We start from the raw sequence: 15,329 nt of genomic DNA on the forward strand, positions 1-15,329 counted from the left end.
AGCCGTGAACGCGCCCGCGATGCCCAAAAGTGCTGCCCACGTAGACAGACCAGCAGCGCATGAAGTATGGACACGCAGAGCAGAAAGTCATTCAGTGTTGGTTTGAAGAGTTCATGATGCCTCTGGAATAATGTTGTCCGGTTGGTATGATACGTGTGCTCGGGCTGGTCATTCTAACGGACCCGTTAACTAGACCACAAGAGCTCTGGGCAGCTGTTGGGATGATGATCGGACACGAGCGGAGCTCTCAGACATCCAAGCCGCCGCCGTCAGCCTCTCCTGCGGGTTTACCGGCCAGCGTGTCCCGCAGAAGATTCTCCAGGGTCGGGAGGAAACAAAGCAATGGATCCGTGCAGTGAGTTCACTTACTTACCTATGTAAAGTTATTAAAGGACTGCATTTGTCATTCATAAGCTTCCCATGATGTTATGTCTATAGCTGTCAAAGTCAAAAACAGATGCAAGATGTGTTATAGGTGCTGATGTGTTTAGAGTGAATTGATTTTTGGTCTCTTACAAACTTTTTTATATGAAGGTCACATTTTTATACCTTTTTTACAACTTTTTATACCTTATTTCTGATCATTTTAAAAATGCCTTTTATGATTTTTACACTTGTTACAGTCCCAGAGTTTAAATAGACAATGTGTGAAATATATATATATATACACATATGTTAAAATTATTTATATCAATATTACACAAATTACAACCGCCCCACTGTTGTGGCCAGTGTTAATTTTACGCCACAATAAACAATTTTGCGATGAAAAAAAGTTTTATCATAACTTGTGTCAGTGAAGAACTTGACACTAAATATTAGATGTTTTTATGCATGAAGATAGTAAATATCATTTATTAACAGTGTATGTTATTGGGCATAATTTCCAGCCAAGTTTGTGCTTTGTTGAATTAAGCAAAAAGAGTGAAAATATTAAATGTTTATGTTTATGATACGTACACTCTAAAAAATGCTGGGTTAAAAACAACCCAAGTTGGGCTAAAAATGGACAAACCCAGCACTTGGGTTAAATTATTTAACTTTATTTAACATTTAACCCACTCGCTGGGTTTGTCCATTTTTAACCCAACTTGGGTTGTTTTTAACACAGCATTAAGAGTGTAACATTCTGAAATTGGCATTTACAAGACAAAGGAATTTATTATTAAACAAAATATTTAAAATGTCATTTCCACAACAACCTTTGACATCATATTCCACATTCAGTAGTTGAGATGGACATGACACTGCGGTGGAAATGATTTCTCATGATTTCTTCTGTTGGACATTGTTAGTGGAAAAATTAAACAAGTGATAGTGTGAAAAGTATGTTTTAAGTTAGTTTAAATTAATTGTCCATTCTGTTTGTCACAGAGCAGAAATTTGTCATATATCCATAAATATATCCACATGAATGCTTACACACACTGTCAAAAACATACCCAGCAATTAGGTTGTTTTAACACAGCGATTGGGTTGTTTTAACACAGCAATTGGGTTGTTTTAACACAGCGTTTGGGTTATTTTGACCCAGCGATTGGGTTGTTTTGACCCAACGATTGGGTTGTTTTGACCCAGCGATTAGGTTGTTTTGACCCAGCGATTGGATTGTTTTGACCCAGCAATTGGGTTGTTTTGACCCAGCGATTAGGTTGTTTTGACCCAGCGATTGGATTGTTTCGACCCAGCGATTGGGTTGTTTTGACCCAGCGATTAGGTTGTTTTGACCCAGCGATTGGATTGTTTCGACCCAGCAATTGGGTTGTTTTGACCCAGCGATTAGGTTGTTTTGACCCAGCGATTAGGTTGTTTTGACCCAGCAACTGGGTTGTTTTGACACAGCGTTTGGGTTATTTTGACCCAGTGATTGGGTTGTTTTAACACAGCGTTTGGGTTATTTTGACCCAGCGATTGGGTTGTTTTAACCCAGCGATTGGGTTGTTTTAACACAGCGTTTAGGTTATTTTGACCCAGTGATTGGGTTATTTTGACCCAGCGATTGGGTTGTTTTGACCCAGCAATTGGGTTGTTTTGACCCAGCGATTGGATTGTTTTGACCCAGCAATTGGGTTGTTTCGACCCAGCGATTCGGTTGTTTTGACCCAGCGATTGGATTGTTTTGACACAGCTATTGGGTTGTTTTAACACAGCGTTTGGGTTATTTTGACACAGCGATTGGGTTGTTTTAACCCAGCGATTGGGTTGTTTTAACACAGCGTTTGGGTTATTTTGACCCAGCGATTGGGTTGTTTTGACCCAGCGATTGGGTTGTTTTAACACAGCGATTGGGTTGTTTTAACACAGCGTTTGGGTTATTTTGACCCAGCGATTGGGTTATTTTGACCCAGCGATCGGGTTATTTTGACCCAGCGATTGGGTTGTTTTGACCCAGCGATTGGGTTGTTTTGACCCAGCGATTGGGTTGTTTTAACACAGTGTTTGGGTTATTTTGACCCAGCGATTGGGTTGTTTTAACCCAGCGATTGGGTTGTTTTAACATAGCATTTGGGTTATTTTGACCCAGCGATTGGGTTGTTTTAACATAACATTTGGGTTATTTTGACCCAGCGATTGGGTTGTTTTTGGTTGGGTTAAATGTTTGCCCAACCTGCTGGGTAGTTTAATTGAACTCAACTATATGAACCCAAAATATGTTGGAAATGAACATTTATTAATAAGTTTAATGAATAATAATTGCTCATTAATAAATGTTCACCTTTTGATTATTATTGTTTCCTCTATTAATTATGTGTCTGATTTTTAATTTCCAACCTATTTTTGGTTCATTTTAATCCAGACATATAGTAATTTTTAAACAACAGTTGGGTTAAAATAAAACTGCCCACAGCATGTTGGGCAAACATTTAACCCAACCGCTGGGTTAAAACAACTCAATCGCTGGGTTTGAATGCACTTGGGTTGTTTTTAACCCAGCATTTTTAGAGTGTAGATCTGAACAGCATTACACTAACTAAATAATTCCTTGAAATATTTCCAAGCATCCCACAATAATATTAAAAAGCTTAATCAATTAAAATAGCACCATAATTCCAACAATTCTCTTGGAATAATTAAAAAAATAGTGAGGTTAGAGATTTTATTTAGGGCCCAAAAGATGAAGAAACACACATTTACTGCTGACGCAATGAAAAGGAGCTTTTGTGCCACTGCTACTGAAGTAATCTGGTGACAGGATTTAGACAAAATCCTCAAAGTATTAGAATAATATTCAGGGGAACTGAGGGGTACAGAGGTTGTTTGTTTCATTAGCAAACTGGACGAAGTAGTGATGGACAGTCAGACTAAAGCAATGTAGGTTTGCATCGAGTCACAACCAGTTTGTTTCCCTCCTCCAGGTCAAGCTCATCCAGCGGCACGGCCAGATCGACGGAGAGCGTCGGCGTCCGGCAGCCGGCGAAGAGCAAGATCCGGCGGCACCAGCACCGTCTGTCGGCTGTGTTCGGCCGCGGGCCTCGGCGAGCTTCAGCGGAGATGACCGCCGCAGGAGAGGAGGAGATGGCGGTGACGGATGATCCATCCGAGCTGTCCAATCATGTCACGGCTCCAGGCATTCTGAAGATTTTTGGCACTGAGATTTGCGAAGGAGCAAATTACAAGAGCGTACTGGCCACGACACACTCCAGTGCCAAAGAGCTGGTTAAAGAGGCACTCGCCAGGTGAGGCCAACCTTAATACAACACTCAAACTCAAGGCTAGAAGACGTGTCAGTAAATTATTCAACAGTATTATTGATTTGACTGCACTGACACTATTGGATAAGAGTGAATAATGATTCTAATGTCTTCTGCAGACATTAGAATTAGAATAATGAATGAACTTTACACAGTTATTCAGTTGAGTTGAATAATGACACTGTTTTCATAATATGCATAATTCTGTTTATTACAGTGAAGCTGCTTTGAAAAAAATTATATTGTATAAAGTGCTAGAGGAATAAAAGTGACATTTCAGGTTCATATGAAATATGAATAACTGGTTTGATAATCTTATATAACTGTATATCAGAGTGAAACGCTTCGCAAACAAGAACAAATGTAGGGCGGGGATTGATTTTGTCCGTGGGGAATTGATTGGATGGTTGTGGTTTGCTATTGGTGGATCTCATGTGAGTGACAGGTTGCCCCGCCCTCATCATCAGAGAGAAGAAGAGATGCTGCAAGAGGGAGAAGATATTCTGATTCAAGATTATGAGGAACAATAATGATATACACGGATAAATCGCTGCAATATTCCATAAAAATTGCCAATTTTGGTTTCATGTTGACTTTAAACTCATAATGCTGTTGCTGTTATGAACAACATGTCCAGATGATTTTCTGAAGGCTTTTGGAAAACGGCCTTTGTGCACATTGGTTAAAGTTCAAACTGCATGTGAAGTTTTCATACCAAAAGTCTTGATTGGTTTGGAAAAGTTTGAAATTTAAGGTGAAATTAATTATTTGGTAAACGCACGCCAGTTTGGATAGAATGCTGCGTCAGTTCTTTCCTAATTCTACAACTAGAATATGTGCCTGAAAGTGTCTAAGATCATAATGTTTGTTCGTTTTTGAAAGAAACTAATGCTTTTATTCAACGGGGATGCATTAAATTGATCAAAAGTGAGGGTTAGGGTTAGGATAAAAAGATATTTATAATTTATATATATAAACAACAGTTTGGAGTCAGTAAGATGTTTTTGAAAGAGTCTCTTCTGCTCACCACAGCTACATTTATTTGATCAAAAATACAGTAAAAACAGTGAAATATTATTCCAATGTAAATCAGCTGTTTTCTTTGTGAACATACAGTAAAGTGTAATTTATTCCTGTGATCAAAGCTGAATTTTCAGCATCATTGCTCCAGTCTTCAGTGTCACATGATCCTTCAGAAATCATTCTAATATGATGATTTGATACTCAAGAAACATTTATGATTATTATCAATGTTGAAAACAGTCATATTTTTGTGGAAATTGTGACACATTTTATTTTTCAGGATTCTTTGATGAATAGAAAGTTCAAAAGAACAGCATTTATTTGAAATAGAATCTTTTGTAACATTATACTATCACTTTTGATCAATTTAATGCATCCTTGCTGAATAAAAGTATTAATTTCTTTTTTTTAAAAACGAACAAACATTATGATCTTAGACACTTTCAGGCACACATTCTAGTTGTAGAATTAGGAAAGAACAGAGGAGTTTCAGTATCTGAGTGCTGACGCAGCATTCTATCCAAACCAGTTTGCGTTCACCAAAGAATTAATTTTGCCTTTAAATATATTATATATATATATATATATATATATATATATATACATACATACATATATCCTATGAGCTGCTGTGTTGTTTGTATTATTTCAGATACTCCCTGAGCAAAGCAGAGGCTGATGACTATGTGTTGTGTGATGTGATCGGCTGCATTGAAAACCAGTGCTGGAGGACGGAATGTGTTCGTGTGGTTGGAGACAATGAGAAGCCGCTCCTGCTGCAGTCGCTCTGGAAACCCAGAGAGGGCTTTGCTCGCCGGTTTGAGATCCAGCGCAAGGCCACAGTGGAGGAAAACAACTCTAAAGACAAAGACACGGTGACCGCCGGTATGCCTCACTATAATCACTTCTGCATTTTCAAATCTAGTTGATATTTTGGGCCACTAAAATGCTATATTTTACAAACGCTTTGGCGTATCATTACGAAATTTGGTGTGTGTCTTCGGCATGATGTCTTGAAGGTACTTAAAAAGTTTCGGGGCAGCGCCACCTTGTGGTGAAAAATTATTAAGTTTTATGCGGCCCCCTAAAAGACTCTACACATGAAGCGGCTGACAGAACCGTTTCTTGATGTTTAATACTTTCAGTATCTCATTCTCCAGGCATAAACGCACAGGCACGCAAGCTGCAGAAGACGCGCTCCAGGGGGAAATCTGTCCCGCTGGACATATGCATGAGTGATGGCAGACACAATCTGTTTAAGAGTCTCAGCGAGACGGACCTGCCAGCCGAGGCTCACAGCGCCTGTCCGGAGACCACGGAGGATCCAGAGGCAGAGGCCTACAAAGCAACGCCGTGTCCTGCCAGTGAACGCGAGGAGACGGAGAGTAGCGATGACAACGCCACACAGTATTCCATTCATCCGCCCCTGGATTTCCCCTACTTCCTGCTCCTGCAGGGCTTCAGTTACAGACAGGTAGGACAGACTCGCACTATATCGCTCGCACTTCCTCGCTTCTTTCCTCCAGCCCAGCAAACACAAGCGTCACTGTTTCTGGAGTTTATGCTGTGAAGGTTTTTATCACTATCTGTGTTTACATCCACATACTTTTATGTGAATTTAGAAAAAACACTGGATGGAAACGCTAAAATGCGCATTAAAAACGTATGCGCTCAATTGAGGTGGATAATTATTTTATCTGATAAGAAGCATACACATTTACTGAATGAATCCCTCGATGTGCAACAAAACACTCAGCAGAGGCTGTGATTGGATAACTGGATGAACCAGCGGACCAATCGCATCGCAGCATCTCAAATGTTGGTTTGGTGGTTCTGAAACAGTCAAAGTCTGTCATCAGAATGATTTGGTTTAATTCCTCCAGAAGCGTCTCACACGATTGTGTTCCCAAACACCAGCATCTGAACTCAAGATCACATGACAGCGTTTATTGTGTTTCGTCTGAGAACAACTCATTTATGATGGAGGAGAAAAGAGCTCGATTGAAGAATCTTACATTTTTATTACTGATATTTTGCCCAAATTTCCAAGGAAATGATGATTTTGTTCTCTTGAACACATGGGATAGACACTTTTTAAAATATGCTAAAGTGTGCATCTTTTTCACAAGGGTTTTTGCACCAAAATTTAGCAAAATGAACTTCAGTGTCATGTTTTATGTTGTCGCTGTTACTGAATTACAGGGATTCTCTGAGACACTCTTTGTTTTTGGAACAATTCATTTACTGATCAGATTTTACAATCTTGCAATCACAATGATTCTCTCCCTTTAAACTGGATAATACAACACAGGTGACGTCAATGTGCCGTGGAAACAAATGATCCCATATCCCTTCGATCCCACTGGAAAATAACAGATTGGGCCAAACAGAGGAAAAATGGCATGAAAAATGACCACGTATGCAAAAACAGGCCTGGTGTTAAGGCTGGACGGGAAGTGGTGCGTCCGAAGGGTGGACACATTTCCTGACAGATTATCTGTGCACACGGAGTGATGACCGACCGTAAATGATCACACACACACTCTCTCTGTACATTACTCCACAGGCGTGTCTGTTGTATTTACAGATGACAAGCTCCACCTAAAGACCTGCATGCGTGTGACGCTCTCTGTAGATCCACTGATGGCAGTAACTATTGTAGTCTTGATCGTTATAGGCTCAAGTGCTGAAACCCTATTGTAATTGTTAAAATTTCCAAGGATCAGCATTCTCCCCTAAAAGTGATCGGACAGACCAAACCGTAAGTCGTAGAGACTTGAAACTTTGAGGACTGGTAGTACTCGCACCGTCTACAACGTCATGTTTGGAGTTGGTGGAGCCTCTTTTACTTAAATGGCTCTAACTCGTGAACGGAATGAGATATTTTCACCAAACTTGGTACACTTATGTAAGAGCTCATTCTGTGGCCGTGTGAAAAAGGATGCGGCAACTGGCCACTTGATGGCGCTACAACAGGGAAAAAAAACATGAAAATGGCCATAACTACTTCACCGGTAGTTCGATTGACTTGAAAATTGGCTGTGCAGTGACTTTGTCCGAGGTGCCATGATTGTCTTTGAGGACACTGGCGTATCTCAAAAAACATGTCCGCCATCGGCCAATGAATTTTGAGCAGCTATCAGACAAGGTTAACGGAGGCCGATCGGAACGAAACTCGCTGGGCCTGTTTGACTCACGGAGTGAGTGCTGTGAGAAATTCGAAAGAAATTGGCCATTATTTAGTAGTAATAGTAATAAATATTTGAATTTAACTTTTATTTTTATATTTTTAGTTTTGATGTTAATTTTAATTGTCATTTTGTTATGTGCTTTTGCCACTCTTTAAAATTATTTTTCAAATATTGCTATTTGGGTTTAATTTTTATCTCAGTTTTAGTTTTTGTTAGTTTTAGTTATTATGTATTTCCAGTTAATCATTTTAATGCTTCAACTTATTATTATTATTATTATTTCAGTTTATTGCCGAGGCAACATTTTTAATTTCCGTTTAAAGTTTTTCAACCAATATTTATATTTCAGTTTTATTTCAACTAACAGAAATATTTTTAATAGTTTTATCTTTAGTTGACGATAATAACCCCGATGTGGGTCAGAGTCTGACTTCAAAAATATTTTAAATAAACCACAAAATGTTGACATATGAAGAATATTTAATACTTGTCAAACCATCTAAAATTAATATTTTTGGCTTCACTAAAACTAGTTCATTTTTACAATTTACCTCAAATGACCTTTTCAACTGTGGGACACTTTCTTTAAGTGCATTCCCTTAATTGTATTGAATGTGCACTTAATATGTTGACATATGAAGAATATTTAGAACTTGCATGTAAAGAATTTTCTTAATCTGTTTGATTGGCTCCTCAGGATTTTGTCATCTATGCACTGATCAACAGCTGCACAGTATTCGGACGCCGTGATGAGCGAACTGAGCCCGAGAGCGATGCAGAAAGCCAGTATCTCTGGGCTCCAGATCTGCTGCCGCGTCACTGCTGCGTCCGGCGCCTGGACATCTCTCCGGCCTCAGCGGGCGGCCGGTCCGGCAGCGTGAGCCTACTGAAACCCCTCAACAGAGCGAAAGTGAAGAGGAACGGAGCAGCCGTCACCCATGAAGTGGAGCTGCAGTCGGGAGACGTCGTCAGCCTGGGCGATCATTACCTCTTCATGTATAAAGACCCGACTTCTGCAGCCGCGCAGACGTACACACGGCCTCCTCTCTGTCAAACGTGTGTGCTGTCAGAGAAAACCAGAACCTGCTTCAGAGACCTGGAGGGAGCAGAACTGGTTCTGCCGTATGATGTTGAACATGAATCCCGGGTCCTGGAGGAGATCTTTACCACGGTTGACCAGGATAAGTCTGCACACAAACTGACCGCGGCGTTCCTGCTGTGCTTGTGTCTCCAGCAGTCCGCCAATCATTTCTCAATGCCCGCCCTCCGCAGACTGCTGCTGCAGACAGCCAATCAGCTTCAAATGCTCGTATGGGTGAGTCTGTTCAGTCACTTTTGTCCAACATCTTGAATTACAATAATGTTGAGAGGAAATGCTACCACAATATACCCAAAATATCACATATGCGCAAATGCTACAATCCAACTAAAAGTTAAAATTAAGTAACTTACATTTCAGACACAATATTGCCAACTAAAGGGATAGTTCACCCAAAAATGAAAATTTACTCCCTCTCAAGTTGTTCCAAACCTGTATAAATGTCTTTGTTCTGCTGAACACAAAAGAAGATATTTGGAAGAATATTTGTAACCAAGCAGATCTCGCCCCCCATTGACTGCCATAGTATTTTTTTTCCTACTATGGTAGTCAATGGGCAGAATTTTCATTTTTGGGTGAACTATCCCTTTAAGGCCCGTATATACTACAAGCAAAACTGGTGTGACGTCATTTTGAGCAAAATCAGGCCAAAACAAAGTTTGTTTCTGGAGTTCAAAAGCCTTCAAACTACCATTGCTTGATGGCAATGATGTAATAGGTGGGTGTGGCTCTGAGGCTCCGCCTTCTTTGAGGTGTAAATCTCTGGTTGATTTCTTCTGTTCAGACACGAGTAAAAACATGAAGACACTGTAGAACCGCTTTATAGTAGAAACTGAAGCTGAACTGCTGTTTTCTCATTTTTGTTGTTGATTTTGTTATTGAGAGGAAAGCACATATTACATAAAACATATTACTTTAGCTAAAGTATTTGTATCAATGCTGCCATTGACCTCACCAACTCATACATTTACATGATTTTTAAACAAAACAAAGTACTTTTATGAATTATTTCCCCACAGTAGTATGATTACTTCCTGAAACAATCAGATGGCTAAATGAATCAGCTTAGTGAATGATTCAATGACTCTTGTTTTGTTTCCGACTGAATCAAAGTGTTGAAAGAATCTGTCGAGTGAATGACTCACACTTAAAGACATTGGCTGTGTCCGAATCATCCTCCATACCCTCATTCGTCTAGTTAGTCTAATATAGTTCACTTGAAGGAGTGAATGAAAACGAGTGAGTGAATTCGGACAAATAGTTTGTGCGTGCTGTTTAATAATCATTTGAAACTTAGCAAACTGGCCGCTCCAGTAGTAATAAAAAGATTTTTCTTGAACTCTGTCATGGAAACTATGTATAAACCTTAATTTAATAATTTAATAATCACTTAAAAATGAATTTATATTTGTATGACATTACACTGTAGCCACATTGGACTAGCGGTTTGGAAAATGGATGGATGGTTGATTCAGCTGCGGGCACCATCTTTTGGTGAGACGCAGGAATTCATTCGGCACGTGACTTTCACAGTGCATTATGGGTATTCTCTAGCCATTGAGCATTCATTGGTTGTACACTCATTATTGCAGTGCATTGTGGGATTGAATTAGTGCACTTGATAACGTCCACTATGGTTTCGGACACCGCTACAAATGGCTGTCCCATGAAATAGTGCCCTATTTAAGGGTATAGGGGGCGATTTCGAACACAGCCATTCACTTGTTTTATTCGTGACTGAATCAAAGTGTTGAACGAATTCCTAAAGACATTCACTTGTTGCCACCTACTGGCGTAATGATGTAACATGCAGAAAAAGTCACTGCATTAAAGAGATAGTTCATTCTAAAATGAACACTGTGTCATTATTTACTCTCCCTCACATTGTTGCAAACCGTTCTTTCTGAATGCAAAAGAAGATATTTTAAAGAATGTTGGTATACCAAACCATTTCGGTTCCCAGTTGTATGGACAAAAAATTACAATTGAAGTCAATGGGAACCGAAACTGTTTTCTTACCAAGATTACAAAACTTAGTCCTTAATTTTTAGACAGTGTGACTGTTTTGTATCTATTATATCTTAATACAGGAAAAGGCGAAGGAACTTGCAGCTTTGCAGCCTGAAATGTAAGAGCAGAAACTTGTTTCTCCTTAAATCATAACCAGAGGAATTAAAATGCAATATCTCAGGCACAGCTTACATTAAAAGCAGATTTTCCTCGCTTTTCTGACGCAAGCAGAAGTGATTCAGACTGGCTGATCCAGGGTCTGGAGCCGCTGGTCCTTTGGATGTCCAACTCCATCCAGATCCTTCACTTCATTCACCAGGAGCTTCCTCGTCTGCTGCATGGGATCTCTCAGGAGGAGGAGGAGGAGGAGGAAGACTGCATTGGTAGAGTTCAAAATCAGTGTGTTCTTATGTGATTAATGTGATGTATTGGTTCAGATTCAATGTCTTTCCGTCTCTGTGGTTGTATTTTAGCGGTGCTGGAGCTGCGCCTGTCGTCTGTGCGCTCGGCCAGCGAGGAGGCCATGACAGTCCTGGAGGAGGTTCTTATGTTCACCTTCCAGCAGTGTGTCTATTATCTCACCAAGGTCTGACCGTCTTCCTACTTAAAGGGATAGTTCACCCAAAAATGATCATTCTGTCATCATTTTTTCAAAAGCTGTGCTTGTAAGTGGACCACAAAAGAAGATAATCCCTCAGTGTCCATGCAATGAAAGTCAGTGGGGTCCAATGTTGTTTTGGGTGAACTATCCATTTTATTTAACCTGTTAACTATCGCCTCCCTTTAAATGGTTGTAATTCATGAATGTTTAGAAATACAGACCATTCAGCAGATTATTGCAGAAGTGAACGTGTAAAAAGTTTACTGCAAAGCAAATGTGCTGAACTAAGCAAATACAAAATAATATATATTTTACAAAATAATTTGGACTCTAAAATGGCTAGAAATCAGGTAACCAAGTTGTGTTCACAGTTAATATCACAAAAATTGAAAAGCAAAACGGTTCTCAAAGGATGAATTTTGAGTGTTTAAGCTTTTGAATTATGTTTAATTTATGATTACTAAAATTTTTCACGTACATCTGAGTAAAACTGATTATCAAAAGAGAAAAAAATGTAGGGTGGGACTTGGTTTTATGTACCAGTTGCCGATTGGATGTTTAAAATGTGGGCGTGGCCCTCAAAATGGAGGCGGAGACTAACATTTGCTTGCAAGGACGGAGTTTAAGCAGACTAAATGATTGGAGAATCCTGCATAAGTCAGATTTTGATTAAAAATTACAAGGTAAATTAAAACATATGCACAGATGAATTGTTCATATTAACATCTACAATATGCATTCAATAAGTAGATTATTTGTAATTTCATGCTGACTTTATGATGGTTACTTTAAGACACAGCAGGTTTAAGGGAATTCTCTCCTGAATGTCAGTGCAGTGAAATGGGGTCACCATCTTTCTTTACACCACAAAAGCGTTTGTGTTACATATAATCAATCTGATGGTATTACTGATTGTACATAAGAACAATAATCAGACTCTAGCTTTAGCTGTGAGCACGTTTCAGTGTCGCTGTCTGTGATGAATAACATCAGGAAGTCAGGTTAGCAGGCCTAGAAAAACACTGGCATTGTGAATGTGGTTGAACACAGCATCGATCTCAAATGCTTCCAGATGTCTTGCTCGCATGTGACCTTGATGGACCTTTTCGGCTTGTGGATATGAATGAATCTAGTGTATCGTGCATGTATGAGATGTTCATATCGTTTTCTTTAGTGGTCTCACACTTCTGGACCCCACTGTATTAGAGCTGCAGGATTAATTGTTTAAAGATGTCCTAAATGACAGCGATTCAGCTCTGTCTATTAAACCTTTTACACCTCCGATCACAGCGGACAATCAGATCTGCGTTCTGATCCAGAGAGAGCCGTTGTCATGTATAGGTGTGAAACGGATTTACAAACAGACTTTTCAACCACATTACTTTTGTTACAGTGATTCAAATTATCACAGAAGTACTGGGATAAAAGTTTATAGTTCAGATATAAACACTGATGTCTACGGTAGCGATCGAAATAGAGTAAATCACCTTTTAAAAGTAACTTGATGCTTCAAATAAAGATTGTATCAATTACATTGTTACACCAATAGGTGGCGACAAGTGACTGTTAAAAATGTATTTGTAATTGAATCATTCATTCAAAAAATTAATCCAAAAAAACTCTGATTCATCCAGTAATGAAACAAGTGAAGTCTTTATGAGTGAGTCATTGAATCATTCATTCAAGAGATTTGTTTAAAAATGCTGATTAATCCAGTAATGAAACAAGTGAAGTCTTTATGAGTGACTCATTGAATCATTTATTCAAGAGATTTGTTTAAAAATGCTGATTCATCCAGTAATGAAACAAGTGAAGTCTTTATGAGTGAGTCATTGAATCATTCATTTAAGAGATTCGTTCAAAAACACTGATTCATCCAGTAATGAAACAAGTGAAGTCTTAATGAGTGAGTCATTGAATCATTCATTCAAGAGATTTGTTCAAAAATGCTGATTAATCCAGTAATGAAACAAGTGAAGTCTTTATGAGTGAGTCATTGAATCATTCATTCAAGATATTCATTCTAAAACGCTGATTCATCCAGTAATGAAACGAGTGAAGCCTTTATCGAATCATTCATTCAAGAGATTTGTTCAAAAACGCTGATTCATCCTTTAATGAAACAAGTGAAGTCTTAATGAGTGACTCATCGAATCATTCATTCAAAAAAAAATTCAAAAACACTGATTCATCCAGTAATGAAACAAGTGAAGTCTTTATGAGTGAGTCATTGAATCATTCATTCAAGAGATTTGTTCAAAAACGCTGATTCATCCTTTAATGAAACAAGTGAAGTCTTTATGAGTGAGTCACTGAATCATTCATTCAAACCGATTTTTAAAAAAAAAATAATTAATTCAAATAAATATTTTTTTTTAAATAGACTGCAGCAATTAACGTTTTGTCAGAACCTGTATAAATTACATGTTATTTTGTTTAGTTAAAAATCATGATTCTCAATTTATCCAGAATCGTGTAGCTCTACATCTGAATCATTTATATTTTATATTATATTTATGGTTTTAGATTTAGTTAACTATTATAACCTTGCTCGTGACTGTAGTCAAATCCTGTCAGAATCCGCTGGTTTCAGTGGCAGTTTTTGTGTGCAACAAACCAAAGTCTGAAATGGACAGAGATGCACTGAGTCTGAGTCTTATCAGAGTTTCTCTTCCCTTTTAGCGCAGGCGTGAGGCGAGTGCTGTCCGCTGATAACTACCTTCACTGAGTGACAGAGGGGAATTATACAGAGTTTAGCATTTCTTCTGCGCTCTTATTTTGGATCTGTTTGTGCATTCAAATATACAGAGATAAACTCAAGCTGTTGTGCGGTGATGTGTGCGTACAGTCACACTAACATGATGTGCTTTTTCATTCAGTCAGCTCCAGCTATCCATATAATTTCTTGAGCAGCAAATCATCATATCAGAATGATTTCTGAAGGATCATGTGACACTGAAGACTGGAGTAATGATGCTGAAAATTCAGCTTTGATCACAGGAATAAATTACACTTTACTATATATTCACATAGAAAACAGCTGATTTACATTGGAATAATATTTCACAATTTTACTGTATTTTTGATTAAATAAATGCAGCTTTGGTGAGCAGAAGAGACTTTTTTACCGACCGCAAATTTTTAAACGATAGTGTACATATATATAAACTCTATGACCTAAAGTCCTAAAGTGATTAAACGTTTCCTCAGATATATTTTACAAGCTGCAGTAATTCTGCTGCAGGTTTGTTTCTCACAGACTCTCCTTCTGTGTTCAGATGTAATTTGGCAAAGCCCGGATTTGGGATTGATTTGTATTCTGCATGGGAAAATCCTCAAATGTCTCGACCTTTGGGAAATGATAATTCAAAGAGATTATTTAAGAGACTGTTTGAATGGGTGTGATTTGATTTAGTGCAATGTAAGGTCCAACATCTTAATGAGACTTTTCTGTGGAAAAAGAAAACTAGGTTTATTGGAATGTGAACCAAATTTCTGGCCAAAAGTGAATTGCAACATCAACCTTGAGCTGTTAGTGAAAACATATTCAGTTTGTTTTTTCTCACTCTCATGTTTCACACCAATAAGTTTGTGTTTGAATAGATTAGGCCAAACCCCATAATGATGGTAATCACAGGAAAATTATTATTTTTTTAGTCAATTAACCTTATCCTTGACTAATTTGTATTCATTATAAAGATGATCACATTAAA

The 15,329-nt window shown here is 38.5% G+C and overlaps 1 protein-coding gene across 2 annotated transcripts in view; it reads left to right on the forward strand.

Annotated features, from left to right (window-relative positions):
• radil2b (Ras association and DIL domains 2b) overlaps positions 1-15,329 on the forward strand; it is a 29,499-nt gene continuing 14,170 nt past the window's right edge. The window contains exons 1-8 of one of the 2 annotated variants that reach the window (XM_051914986.1): positions 1-355; positions 3,357-3,677; positions 5,368-5,600; positions 5,876-6,189; positions 8,604-9,221; positions 11,096-11,133; positions 11,244-11,398; positions 11,489-11,601. In XM_051914986.1, coding sequence (XP_051770946.1) covers positions 147-355; positions 3,357-3,677; positions 5,368-5,600; positions 5,876-6,189; positions 8,604-9,221; positions 11,096-11,133; positions 11,244-11,398; positions 11,489-11,601 — 2,001 coding nt within the window. In that variant the 5' untranslated portion in view covers positions 1-146. The remainder of the gene's footprint in view (positions 356-3,356; positions 3,678-5,367; positions 5,601-5,875; positions 6,190-8,603; positions 9,222-11,095; positions 11,134-11,243; positions 11,399-11,488; positions 11,602-15,329) is intronic. The other variant, XM_051914987.1, reaches the window with a different exon arrangement.

The sequence above is a fragment of the Ctenopharyngodon idella genome, chromosome 12, assembly GCF_019924925.1.
Source record: "Ctenopharyngodon idella isolate HZGC_01 chromosome 12, HZGC01, whole genome shotgun sequence".
Taxonomy (NCBI): Eukaryota; Metazoa; Chordata; class Actinopteri; order Cypriniformes; family Xenocyprididae; genus Ctenopharyngodon; species Ctenopharyngodon idella.